Source organism: Podarcis filfolensis (assembly GCF_964270895.1).
Source record: "Podarcis filfolensis genome assembly, chromosome: 2".
In the NCBI taxonomy this organism is placed as follows: domain Eukaryota; kingdom Metazoa; phylum Chordata; class Lepidosauria; order Squamata; family Lacertidae; genus Podarcis; species Podarcis filfolensis.
In genome coordinates this window covers 49582437-49596289 of record NC_139605.1, presented here as the reverse complement: position 1 = coordinate 49596289, position 13853 = coordinate 49582437, and the positions used below count along the sequence as shown (strand labels likewise).

The 13853-nt window shown below is 41.1% G+C and overlaps 1 protein-coding gene across 1 annotated transcript in view; it reads right to left on the bottom strand.

Moving 5' to 3' along the window:
• The window catches only part of LOC310758207 (uncharacterized protein), a 67367-nt gene that overhangs the window by 11213 nt on the left and 42301 nt on the right, over nt 1–13853 (bottom strand). The window contains exon 33 of the mRNA XM_083604135.1: nt 2534–2715. Coding sequence (XP_083460261.1) covers nt 2534–2715 — 182 coding nt within the window. The remainder of the gene's footprint in view (nt 1–2533; nt 2716–13853) is intronic.

Here is a 13853-nt window from a genome sequence, read left to right as displayed (position 1 = left end):
CAGCCTAGTTTCAGTGCATATTTTTGTAAAGAGAAAAAGAATGCATATATACATATACAAACATGTAGATAATAAAATTATCTCCTGGTGATCTTGGTCCATCAAATGTTTTGTGCCTGCTCCAGAATAGTATCTGCTTTGTTTATTGTGCCCCACTTTGAGATTACTTATTGATGTTTAAAATGCTCTTAAATAAAAATAAACAAATTAACTGTAGGCTTAATCTGACTCATAGACTTGTGAGGGTTTTGCTATAAGGCCAAAATGCTGCTTTAATTTCCTTGGAGGAAAAGCAAAATGATAAAGAAATCGAAACACAGAACAAGGCAAGCTCTCCAGTACAAGATTGCTACTGATCAATCTCTGCACATTAGAAGTAGGAGAATTTCACCTCTGCATGCTGAACAAAGGCCATAAAACCATAAAATGTGGAGTCAGCTGGAATCTCAATGGTCATCTAGCTCAATCCACTATAGCAGGTCTGGGTAGCCTTTGGCCCTCCAGATGTTGCTGGCCTACAATTCCATCAGCCTCAACCAGCATAGCCAAAGACCAGGGATGAAGGAAATTGTAGTTCAGCCAAAGGTTCTTCATACGGGCACTAGAGCATCCCTCTTAGGCAACCACCCTCTCTCTGCTTAAAAATCTCTACTGAATCGAAGGAAATACACAACATTATATTCTTGGTATTCCAAAGCATGTGTTGTTCCTAACATTCTAGCTGAATTTTGCTTTTGTCCTAATGAACAGGAAGAGTGGAGGAGAGGTGGCCTTGCCAGGGCAGATTAGGGACAGTTATTCTCCTGTTTGGCCCCTTTCTATAGGGCTGAGCAAAGCAGAGCAGGCTTGTGTTGTTTTAGCAATACTGTTATGAATTTGCCGGGGGGCGGGGGGTGGTGCAGACTCCTCATAATTTCTGGATTTAGTAAAAGTTTGAATTAATCAAGGTTTGATTAAATTTTGCCAAACACAGAACCCCCCTGGATTCAGTTGTGGTAATGAGCCAAGCCAACTGGGAATAATAATAATAATAATAATAATAATAATAATAATAATAATAATAATATCTTATTTATACCCCACCCATCTGGCTGGGTTTCCCCAGCCACTCTGAGCTGCTTCCAACAGAATATTAAACAGAATAAAACTTCAAACATTAAAAACTTCCCTAAACAGGGCTGCCTTCAGATGTCTTCTACAAGTCAGATAGTTGTTTATTTCCTTGACATCTGGTGGGAGGGTGCTCCACAGGGTGGGCACCTCCACCAAGAAGGCCCTCTGCCTTGTTCCCTGCAACCTCACTTGCAGTGAGGGAACTGCCAGAAGGCCCTCGGAGCTGGACCTCAGTGTCCGGGCTGAATGATGGGAATGGAGATCCTCCTTGAGGTAAACTGGGCCGAGGCCATTTAGGGCCTTAAAGGACAGCACCAACACTTTGAATTGTGCCCGGAAACGTACTGGGAGCCAATGTAGATCTTTCAAGACCGGTGTTATGTGGTCTCGGTGGCCACTCCCAGTCACCAGTCTAGCTGGATGGGCCAGTAGCAGTCAACAAAGGCCGGGGATCACCCATCAAGGAAACCATCAGAGGGCAAGACTGCCAGATAAAGAGAAGTGGGGGCCCTTATTTGCTGGGGTGCTAGTGGGCACAGGCAAAGACCAGGTTTAGGGTTTCAACTTTGAATGACGTAGGCTGTGGGGTGGTCCTGGGAGTCAGTTAGCTGTGAGAGGGAGAAAGAAGGGCAGAACTCCATGTGAGATGGAGATGGCAGGATGGAACTAAGGGACACAGAGGGTGGCTTTTTGCTGTCCTTTAAATCTAGGGGAAGCCAGACCCTCATAGGATGCTCTGAATGCTCTGCCATCTTTCATTCTAAATGTAGGAATCCAGCCTCCAGCTCAACAACACAGGAAGCGTAGTTAAGTAGAGAGAATGATTTATTGATCAAGTACACAGATAATGCCGGACGGCATTAACCCAGCTGCCGCCCTCATGAATTACGATGACTCTTCTGCCGAGTCCCTCCCCTTCCTCCAGCTTAAATGGGATTTCTGCCCCTTACGTTTCTGCTTCCGCCTCCTATCACACACCCTCCCCCAGCGGCGACTCTGTGGGCTCATTGGATCCCCTCCAACTTCTTCCTGAGAAGACAGACTTGGCAACCTGCATTCCTGAGGGCGGGGAAGTTGGCCCTCGGCTAGGCTCCTCTCTTCTGTTAGTTAATCCTGTTTCTTCCTGCCTACTTCCTCCACTGAAAGCTGGCTGGGCTGGCTCAGTCGTGACACAGGTTGTACACATGTCTAAATCAGTATCTGCTGTGCCTCATTGTCCCAAAAGGAAACACAGACCCTGGTTAAATATTCCTGCAACCCCTGGAATCTTGTAACATTTGTGGAGATTGGGGTGGTGTGTAACAATACCATGCCGCGGTACTAAAGTGGATGAGTCTTCATTCTGAAAATAACAGTAGCTTATCTGTTTTAACCTTTTTTTAAAAAAAATCAATTGTCACCTAATGTTATCATATTTTACCTGTAACTGTAGGGCTGAATCGGAATCTTCATAGATACGACGAGCCACTCCATTGTTCTCCGTGGCCAACTTTTCTAAAAAGCCATAGTCAAGGTCATAACCAAACCCAAGATTATATATGGGGAATTTCCCTTGAGTTGCATTTTTGGTTCTGAGTAAAATTTCTGGGATGCTACTCACTCCTGTATGAAAACACAGACAATAATTAATGTTGAATAGGTTTCTCATGGTTACACACATTTATAGAAAAAAGCAACAAAAATCCTGTTATACTTGTTTCTGAGATACCAGTATTAATGTTTTTCTCTTCCCAAATAGGAAAAAAGTTTAGAACACATTCAGCAGGATCATTCATCTTGTAGATAGGAATTCAAGGTGGCCACTTATAGAAACCATGTGACTATGTTTAATAAACGTACTTCTTGCCAACTCACATGATCTATACACTGAATTACTATTTTTATAATACATCACAGAACTTGTATAGATAACAACGAGCAACTAAATGTGCCCATACACCAGGGATACCCTGAAGCAGTGGTTCCCAATTAGGGGTCTGAAGACCCCTGGGGCTCCGCAGCCCCATCCCTTGCCTAATTTTTTGTCATTTTTGCATGGTAATAGCACAGATATATGGACTGTTTCAGCACTGTTAGGTTTTTCGATATATTGGCTAAGATCAGTTTTGAAATCACACCGCAATAACGATTTTGAACCAGCAATACGCAGCAATATATCGCTTCTCACATAAGGGAGAGCAGGGCAACCAATTTCAAGGTACTGCTGATATCGCACGGTGACCTCAGCCGATAACACTGCTGATCTGAGCTGCCTTCCTCTCATGCTGACGCAGAACAGGGCAGTCAATTGCCCTCACTTCAAGGCACCATGGCATTACCTTGCCTGGGCACTGAGGCAGAGCAGCTGTTCCCAGTCAGCAAGAAAGCAGCACCAGCCACAGTGGACGTGGATCTTCACTGGTTGCTCTGCTAATGCACCCCCCCATCCCCATCCCCTCCCACTCAAACCATGCAGAGGAGGTGACTCCACTTTCTCTCCCCCCACCCACCCAATCTCTGTGACTGCTCTTTCCCTCATCCCCACGCCTCCAATTTAAGACATTGTGATATATCAGAATATTGCAATGTTTAGCTGCTGATATATCACAATGTTGAAAACCAGATATTGCTCAGCCCTAGTCTGTTTTTTTAGTATAGTTAAAATCTTTTGCTTATTATGGGCTACCCCACATTTAGTTCAAAAAATTGCTTTCCTGAGGTAACTAGCGCAGAGTTGTCAAAATGTTCAAAAGTAGGGGGTCCATGGCTTTGCCTTTTTTATATAAATGCTTTTTATTAACTTATTATTGCAGCACATACACACACAACACTTAAAAAACAAACTACAAAAGAAAACACAAAATAAATGATAAACTGGATCAAAATAAATGATCCATAAATCCGCAAGTTTCTGCACACGGACTTATGTTATCCAAGCTTTAGTTCTTATTCTATTCTATTAGACTTCCTTCCTCCTTAACGTGGGCCTGATTTTAAACTTGATAAACTGTTTCTTTCTCATTTCATCTTTTCTACCCTTCTCCATATGTTGTATTCGTAAACCATACTTTGTTTTGCAAAAATTATTTGAAGCAAGTCCAGGTTTTAATTTGAGGGCACTGGGTTTTTTTATCCGTCATTTTTGCCAATTCAAGGTAATCAAATAATCTCTCTTGCCACTCTTTTTTTGTTGGTACTGTTTCACTTTTCCAGTTTTTCCCCCCCGGCATTCATGCCTTTTTTTTTTTAAATTTATTAGATTTTCCATCAAAAAAAACAAAACAAAACATTTTTACAAAATTATACATCCATTTTTAACTTAAACCCTTTTTCCAGAACTTCCCTCAGCTTGTCTGATAATTTTCCATATTTTTTTTTATCCTCGTCTCACATTTCCCAATATTATATTGCACTCAGATACTCTTAATCACATCATATTTTTAAAACAATATTTCTAACAGTAATTTCACAGAGCTTCTTGAAAGCCAACGAACGTTATTTGCTCATCGCAGAAATTTTTGATATACTCTGTAAATTTCTTCCAGTCCTTGGAGAATCTCTGGTCACGTTGGTTCCTAATTTTCCCCGTCAATCTGTCCATTTCTGCGTATTCCATCAGTTTCATCCTCCATTCTTCTTTCGTGGGCATCTCTTCCTATTTCCATTTATGTGCCAGCAAAATTCTGGCTGCTGTTACTGCATACAAAACTAATTTCACATCTTTTTTACTAATTTCATTATCCAGTATTCCCAATAAGAGAGCTTCTGGTTTTTTAACAAAAGTATATTTCAACATTTTCTTTAACTCATTATAGATCATCTCCCAGAAGCTTTTTACCTTCTTACATTCCCACCACATATGGTAAAATGTTCCTTCTGTCTCCTTACACTTCCAACATTTATTACACACTTTATAGATTTTACCCAGTTTTACTGGTGTTATATACCATCTATATAACATCTTCATAACATTTTCCTTAATCGTTGTACAAGTTGTAAACTTTAACCCATCCTTCCATAATTTAGTCCATTTCTCAAATTCAATATTATATCCGAAATCTCTAGCCCAACTAATCATTACAGATTTAACCTCTTCGTCCACAGTATTCCATTCCAACAGTATTTTATACATTTTAGATAAAATTTTCACTTCATTGTTTAAGATTTCTTGTTGAAATCTAGATTCTTTTTCAGAGTATCCCCTCTCTAAAAACTCTTTTTTAAACATTTCTTTTAACTGAAAATAATGCAGCCAATCCTTAACATATTCTTTTACTTCTTCATATGGTTTCAATTTCCACTTATTTCCTTCCTTTTTTAATAGTTTCTCATATGTTATCCATCTCGAGCTCATATTTATCTTTTTAATACTCATAACCTCTAATGGTGATAACCAATGTGGAATTTTTGGTTCTAATACATTTTTATACCTATTCCAAACTCCAATCAAAGATCCTCTAAATATGTGGTTTTCAAACCCTTTATGTATTCTTTTTTTATCATACCATAAATACACGTGCCAACCGAATCTATTATCATAGCCTTCTAAATCCAATAATTCATTATTTTCTAACTTCATCCATTCTTTCAACCAACAAAGACATGACGCTTCATAATATAACCTCAAATCCGGCAGGGCGAAACCTCCTCTTTCTCTTGCATCAGTTAATATCTTAAATTTAATTCTTGGTTTCTTGCCCTGCCAAATATATCTTGATAATATTGTTTGCCATTCTTTAAATATTGTCACTCCTTTTATTATTGGTATTGTTTGAAATAAAAATAACATTTTCGGTAGCACATTCATCTTTATCGTTCCAATCCTTCCCCAAAATGAAAATTTCATTCTACCCCACACCTCCAGATCCTTTTTTATCTTATTCCATACTGGTACATAATTATCATGAAATAAATCAATACCTCTAGTGGTTAGTGTAATCCCTAAATATTTAACTTTTTTCACCATTTCAATCCCTAATTGTTGCTGCAATCTTTCAATTACATCCTGTTCAATGTTTTTCGTAATTATTTTGGTTTTCTTTCTGTTTAACTTAAAGCCGGCCACCTCTCCAAATTGTTCTACCTCTACCAACACTTCATCTACACTCTTCGTAGGATCTTCTATTGTAATAACTAAATCATCCGCAAAAGCTTTGACTTTGTACTGATTTTGCCCTACTGACACTCCTTTGATGTTCTCATTATTCCTTATTGATCTTAAGAAGACCTCCAATACCAAGATGAATAACAGCGGTGACAGTGGACATCCCTGCCTTGTACCTTTAGTTATAGCAATTTTCTCTGTCAATACATTATTAACAATTAATCTTGCTCTTTGTTCCAAATAGATTGACTTTACACCATTTAGGAAAGACTGGCCCATTTCCATTAATTCAAAATTCCTTAACATAAATTCCCAAGAAACATTATCAAAGGCCTTTTCTGCATCCACAAATATCAACATCGCCTGTTTATGCTTCCTGTTGTTCAGATACTCCATAATATTAATTATATTTCTTATGTTATCTTTCATCTGTCTACCAGGAAGGAAACCTGCCTGATCTTTGTGTATCATCTTGTTTAAAATCTTTTTCAGTCTACTTGCTAGGATATTTGCAAATATTTTATAGTCATTATTCAGCAATGAAATCAGCCTATAATTCTTAACTTGAGTCAAATCCGAATCCTGTTTTAGGATAAAAGTTATATAAGCTTCTTTCCATGTTTCCGGAATTTCAGCCCTTATTAGTATATTATTCATCACTTCTTTTATTGGTGCAAGCAGTATATGTTTCATCTCTTTATAATATCTTGCGCTGAATCCATCTGGGCCTGGTGTCTTCCCACTTTTCAATTCTTTTATAGCCATATTAATTTCCTCTATTTCAATTGGTTCATTCAATTTAAGTCTGTCGCTATCAGTTATTTTCTGCACTTCTTTCTTCTTTAGATACTCTTCTATTTTCTTTTTGTTGCATCTCTCCTTTTTCTTATATAAATCTCTATAAAAGTCCACAAATCCTTTTCTTATTTCTTTTGGATTAACAATCTCTTGATCTTCTATTTTTATCTTGTTTATCATATTTTGTTCCTTCCTTTTCTTAATTTGCCATGCTAACCATTTCCCTGATTTATTTGCCCATTCAAAGTTCTTTTGTTTCATTCTTTTTATATTCCATTCTACTTCCTTGTTGATCATCATTGCAAATTGTGTTTGGAGAAATTTTATGCTTTGTTTCACTTTTACATCTCCAGGTCTGGTAATCAATTTTCGTTCATTCTCCATAATTTGTTTCAGGACTTCTTTTTTCCCTTTTTCTCTCATTCTGTTTTTAATAGCATTTTGTTGTATAAAGAAGCCTCTCATTACTGCTTTACTAGCATCCCAGACCGTACTCATCTTAGTTCCTTTATTTACATTATTTAGAAAATAATCAGTTAGACATTGGTGTGCTTTTTCCACAATTTTCTGATCATTAAAAAGATTCTCATTTAATCTCCACCGGAAGAATTTCTCTTCATAACATTTTAATATCCCTTTAATCGGATTGTGGTCCGATAAAACTCTTGGTTGAATCTCTATTTTTGTGAATCTCAAAGATAATTCATTAGATATCCATATCTGATCTATTCGCGACAGTGATTGATTTGCTTCCGAGTGAAAAGTAAATTGTTTTTCTAGTGGGTGTTTCAACCTCCATATGTCAATCAGGTTACAGTTTTCTACCATATCAAAAAAAGTCTTTGGTAGTTTCCCCTCTTTCATTCTGCTTTTCACTTGCAGTTTATCCATTTCCATTGATACCACCCCATTCATGTCCCCCATTATTATAATTTTTTTGATCCATGTATTCAAACAATTTTTCTTCTAGACCTTTAAAAAACTCTGTTTTATTTCCATTAGGTGCATATACTCCAATAATTATCAGTTTTCCCCCTTGCCAATTAATTTGAACAGCAATTAATCGTCCTTCTTCATCTTTGAATAATTGTTCTGCTTCAATTTTACTCTTAATATACCACTCCCCTCTTTTTACTTTTATCTGATGAAATAAATTCATTTCCCAATTTCTTATTAATTAAAATTTTTCTATGAGTTCTTTTCACATGAGTTTCTTGTAAACAAATAATGTCCAAATTCTTTTGTTTTAAATAATGTCCAATTTTATTTCTTTTTTTTATCATTCATTCCATTCACATTCCAAGTCCAGAACTTCATCGCCATAGTGTCTGTCAGTTAAATATTCTTTATTTTATATTACTTTACTTTCCCTCTTCTTCTTCTTCTTCTTCTTCTTCTTCTTCTTCTTCTTCTTCTTCTGTCTCTTCTTTTTCTTCTCGTTCCTCTCCTTTTTTTCCTTTCTTTCATTTCTTCTTTCTACCACTTCCTTCTTTCTCCTCCAACTCCAGCGAATCTTTTTCCTCTCCTCCAGCTCCTGCCCCTGCCATTTCCTCTTCCAATCCTTCTCTGGTGAGCTCTTTATATCTTCTAAAAAATTTGTCCACTTCATCTGGTTTCATTAGTCTGTGCCTCTTTCCTTTATACGTAAATGCTACTCCCTCCGGGAATTCCCATTTAAACTCAATTTGATTTTTCTTCAAGACTTGCACCAATTGTTTATAATAATCTCTTTTTTTCAAAAGCCTCAATGGTACAGCTTTAAAAATAATTATATAATTCCCATCAATTTCCAGCCGTTTTTCTCTGTTTTTTTGCAAAAGTTAATTTCTCATTTCTCTGTCCTTGAAGATAATTAAACAATCCCCTGGGAATTTCTTTACTCTGGTAGTCCTTGTTTTAATTCGAAATGCATTTTGAATTGTCTTATCCACCTCTTCTATTTGCATACCCATCCATTTGGCAATTTCTGCCGTCAATTTCTCTCTTATCTTTTCTCCTTGCACCTCTGGCACAGACCTAAATCTCAAATTCGTCTCCCTTTGCTGGAGTTCATTCATTGCAACCACGTCCCAGAGCTCATCCTGTGACTTATTAACCTCAGAGACTTCTGCTCTTATTTTCTCTTCATCTTTTCTAAATTCTTTCATTTCTAATTTTGTTTTTTTCATCCCCTCCTCCAAATTCTGTGTTCTCTTAAAAATTTCTTTCATTTGCCCTTTTAACTCATTTACTGTTGTATCCATTTTTTTATCCACTTGCTCTAATTTGGTTTCCACCTGATTCTATTTGGTCTCAATATTTGACTCAATATTTTTAATATCAGTTTTTAACTCTGCAAACATTCTTAAAATTTCCCCTTTCCACTCTGGTTCTTGTTTAGAACTCTTCCTATCTCCCAGTGTTGCACCATCTCCTTTTTTCTGTGCATAGGACATTCTTTAAACTCACAATACCTTTGTCCAACTTAAATCCTCTTATCCAATATGCAGTATACAATAAACAATAAATTTAGAATTATCAACTCACCAATACCAAATCAAAACCACAATTATCAAAGTTTTAAAATTTATATATGTATATGTTATATCTCTTATTTTGATTAGTTCAGTCTTTAAAGTCCTCTCATAAGAATCAGTTCCAATAAAATAAATTTATCCACTAATACACCTTAAGAAGTCACTTCCAATTAACTTTGAGGCTTATAGTCTTATTAACTCAGTTGAAGGTATCTTTCTTAAGTCCAGTTCTTGCCACTTGAATGGCCAAATCCCAGTAATAGTTATAAAATAAAATACTTGAGTCCAAATATAAATTCCAATCGTTTCAAACAGACCAGGGAAACCCAAATTCTTATTTAATCAATGCTTCTTGCCGCTTACACGGCTAAATCCAATTGGGTTGTTGAAATATCCAAAACCTTATATCAAAATATATTCAGAATCCATGAGGTTATCCCAAAGGTCCTCCACTAGGGGCAGCCGCCCCCTTATCCACTCATATAAAGAAAAAAAGGAAGAGAAAAAAAGAAAGACAGTTAGATAAATGGGGGTGTAAAAAAAACCCTCCTGTTTAAAACAGTTTTCACTTCCAAAAGTTTTCCCTCTAATAGTTAGAGGTATTAAATTGTATCCTCTTAGTTAAATTGTATCTCAGGAGGTAGTTGGTATTTTTCCACTGGCAACAATATGGCGAAGTATGTCTCTGTTAAACCAAGGGGGGACACCGTCTTTGCTTAAGGCGGAAAAAAAAACCTCTTTAAAAACCCACCAAGTTTATGCAAACAGAAGAAAAACCAAGCAAAAGCTCAGTAGAGGTATGCTGTCTCCAGTCCTCTTTTCACACTTTAATACTTGAGTTATGGTTATAAACTTGTCAAAAGTTTAAAACACTGTCCAGATATGCAGTTCTTTTAAAAGTGAAAGTAAATCACTCCTCTATCTCCATTCTTTCCTGTTCCAAAATCCTCCAGCGATCGCAGCCAATTCTCCTCCAGCTGCCACAATTACAGCTTTCTCATAAAATCCCCCTTCTTATCTTAGTTTTTAGTTTTTATGGAAAACCTTTTTAAAATCCTTTAAGTATATTCTCCAAAGCACACTTTTCCCACTTAGGGTAACTTACAGTTTTGCCGCTCCGCAAATTCTTCTTGTGTAGAGATAAAATTCCAGGCAAGACTGACCTGCTATTTTCCACCTTGCCTCCCCGAATTAGTTCTAATTACTCCTTAATGTAGCTCTCCAGTCCTAATCCGGTTTCTTTTAGTCGAGAACGGATCAGTCTGTGCACAAGCTTGGAGCTTCGCTATTGAGAAACAGCAATGGCCTCCCGCTGTCGGCTTTTCTCTACCCCGCCACACTCTTCACCCCCAAAAGGGGGTTACCTGATGGCCGAGGGAGCTGCTAAATGACAACGCCGGATTCTCTGCCTCTTGAATTCCCTTCCAAGAGTATTTGGGGGGCTGCAGCGCCCTTGCAGCACCCCCGTTTTCCCTCAATAGCTACTCTCGAGAGCAAGAGATCTCGCTTGCTTTCACTTCACGATCCGTCAGAAGTCACTTTTCCAGTTCCGATGGCAGTTCCCTGACATCCATCTCCCCCCCAGAACCCCCACCACTCCCGGCCCGACCTTTGGATCCAACTTCGTCCCTGTCCTCGGCCGACGATGCAGGGAATCCCCGGAAGGAGCTGTCGCCTCACCCGTGTTAAAATGTCGTCAATCCTGGGCATTGGGAAGGTCACGGGTTCTGACACCAGGTCGACGCCCCGGTAGTCCACAACGAGCCTGGGCTGATTAGTATCCTTTTTGTCCACAAAGAACACCGGACTGCCCCCCACCGCCTTTGATTCTCTTATGAAACCTCTTTTCAGGTTCTTGTCAATAAATTCCCGCAACTCCTGCATCTCCCTGTCCGACATGGCATACAGTTTACCTACCGGCAGCTGAGCCCCTGGGAGTAAGTTGATTTGGCAGTCAAAGGGCCTATGGGGGGGTAGTCTATCCGCCTCCTTCTCGCTGAAGACCTCCTGCAGGTCAGCATATTGGGGTGGCATCTTCCCTTTTGGCTCCACAGCCACTCCAGCCACCCTGGCCACTGTCATCCTTGGGGTCCCCCCCATACAGTGTTCCAAGCAGTAAGCTGACCCAAAGGTGACTGACCGCTGATGCCGTGCCACTACTGCATCATGCAGTGCCAGCCAGCTCATTCCCAGTATTATTGGGGGTCCTGACAGTGTGGCTACGTGAAAGGCAATGGTCTCTGTGTGCCTGGAAACCCTCATTCTCATTGGCGGGGTCTGGTGCGTCACCTCCCCTCCCAGAAGTTCGCTGCCGTCGATGGTTGTCACTTGCAAGGGAAAATCCAGAGGCAGCAGGTGGAGTTGGTGTTCTAGAGCGAAGCTCTTGCTGAAGAAATTGCAGGAACTGCCTGAATCCAGCAGCCCCTTCACCTTGACTGGGTGCCCATTTGGGAGTTCTAGCACCACTTCTATGGCTATAACTGCCCTGGGAGGGTCTGGTTGGGGCACTTCTATTGGTTGTTGGCTTGGCTGCTGTCCCCGCTGATTGGCAGCCAAGCTTGGCCGTTTCCTTGGGCCTGATCCGTTTCCCCCTTCCCCTCACAGCCAGCAGCTCCCACCATCCCTTGCCAGGCCTTTCTTTGAGGGCAGACCCTGGCAAAATGTCCTGGCTGTTGGCAGAGGAAACACTTCTTGGTGGTTTTCCAATCCTTTCCCTCCCTCTTGCTCCCTTCAGTGGAGTTTGAAACCTCGTGCGCGCGCACGCCATCTATTTCCATTGGCTCAGCCGGCTGGGAAGGCTGCCTCGGTATTTCAGGAATGCGGTAGTCATGGCAACGTTCCCCTCTCCCTTCGCTCTTCTCCTGAGCCCGCGCTTCCTGTCTTACGGCAATCGCAAGCACAGCCTTGGTCAGCTGATCCATAGACTGCGGGCGGGGCGCGCAGGAAAGCTCATCCTTGACCGTTGGGGACAACCCCTCCTCAAACAACATCTGAATGGGTTCAGCGTCCAGATCCCACCCAAGCCGGTGGATTAACATCACAAAGCGCGACCAGTAGTCTCTAACTGATTGGCTCCCCTGCTTGCACCCCATCAATTGCCGTTGAACCACATTTTGCTCCACTTCGCTGGAATACATTGCGTTCATTGCCTGAAAAAATTTCCTGACGTCTTTCAAGGCGGCATTTTGCATTGCCATTAGGGGCCTGATCCATTCCCGTGCCCCATCCTCCAGATGCCCCACAATGTAGGCCACCCTCTCCCCATCATCCGCAAAGTCATCATGCTGCAGTTCCAAAGCGTACTCTATTTCCGTTCGGAACGCGTTGTAGTCCTGGGGCTTCCCCCCAAACTTGTGCACCAGCCCCGGTACCTTCCTTGCGATGGGGGTGGGTCTGACCTTGGTATCCTGAGCCCTCCGTTCGTCCAGCCTCGCCGTCAGCAGAGCCACATGCTGTTCTAAATCTCGGTTCCTCTCCACCAGATTCTGCACTCCAGCTGCTCGCTCCGTGGCGCCGGCTTCTCCGGTTTGACTCATTATGCTCCCCTGCCTGTCGCTGCGCACAAGCAACTTCAGGGACTGACGGATTGCTGTAATGGCTTTAGGGGTTGCTTGTGCGTAAGTTACCACCGCTCTGGGGTGGGTTGCCAGGTTAAACCGTTTCTTTCTGGACAGCCATCCACTCCGTGGCTGTTCAGTCGCTAGCAGAATCCGTCAGTGGGCATTTCTTGAACCTCTTCCAGCAAAGAAGTTCTTTGACGCCAAGTCGCCGCCTACTTTCCCTGCGCGGAAGTCTTCTGCGCAGGGTGGGTGTGGGCAGCGGAGGACCTGTGCTCTCCTCGCTGGTCTCCTGCGAGGAGTCCTGGAGCCTCCTCTCTGCTTCCCCCATCGGCCCCCCTCTATCCCTGGTGTTGCACTGATTTTCTTCCCCAGCCAGAGACCTGTCTCTCTCCCTGCTTGGCACCTCTCCAGCATCGCTGTGGAGCCTCGCCTCCTCCTCTAGTTCCGATGGCAGTTCCCTGACAATACCTTTGTAAGTCTTTCTTCTTTGTTTGCCAGCCAGCAGCCTTATTTTAGTCTCAGATTATGGAGACATCTGTCGCTGAATCACTCAGGCTTTCGAGGCATCTCATAGAAAGGGAAGGCACTGTATTTAGCGCTGGAGTTCTCCCTCTCTCCCTGCCACTTTACTAAGTGCAGGAGCTGTTGGGAAACCCCTTTTTGTGCAGCTTGGCTGGGTCAGAGCTCAGAACTCTTTTCTGAGCCTTTTTATGGGTATTGCGTTGCCTTCGCTCCCCTTTTACCCTTTTCTATGATTGAGTCGTCCCAACAAGCTCACTGGAT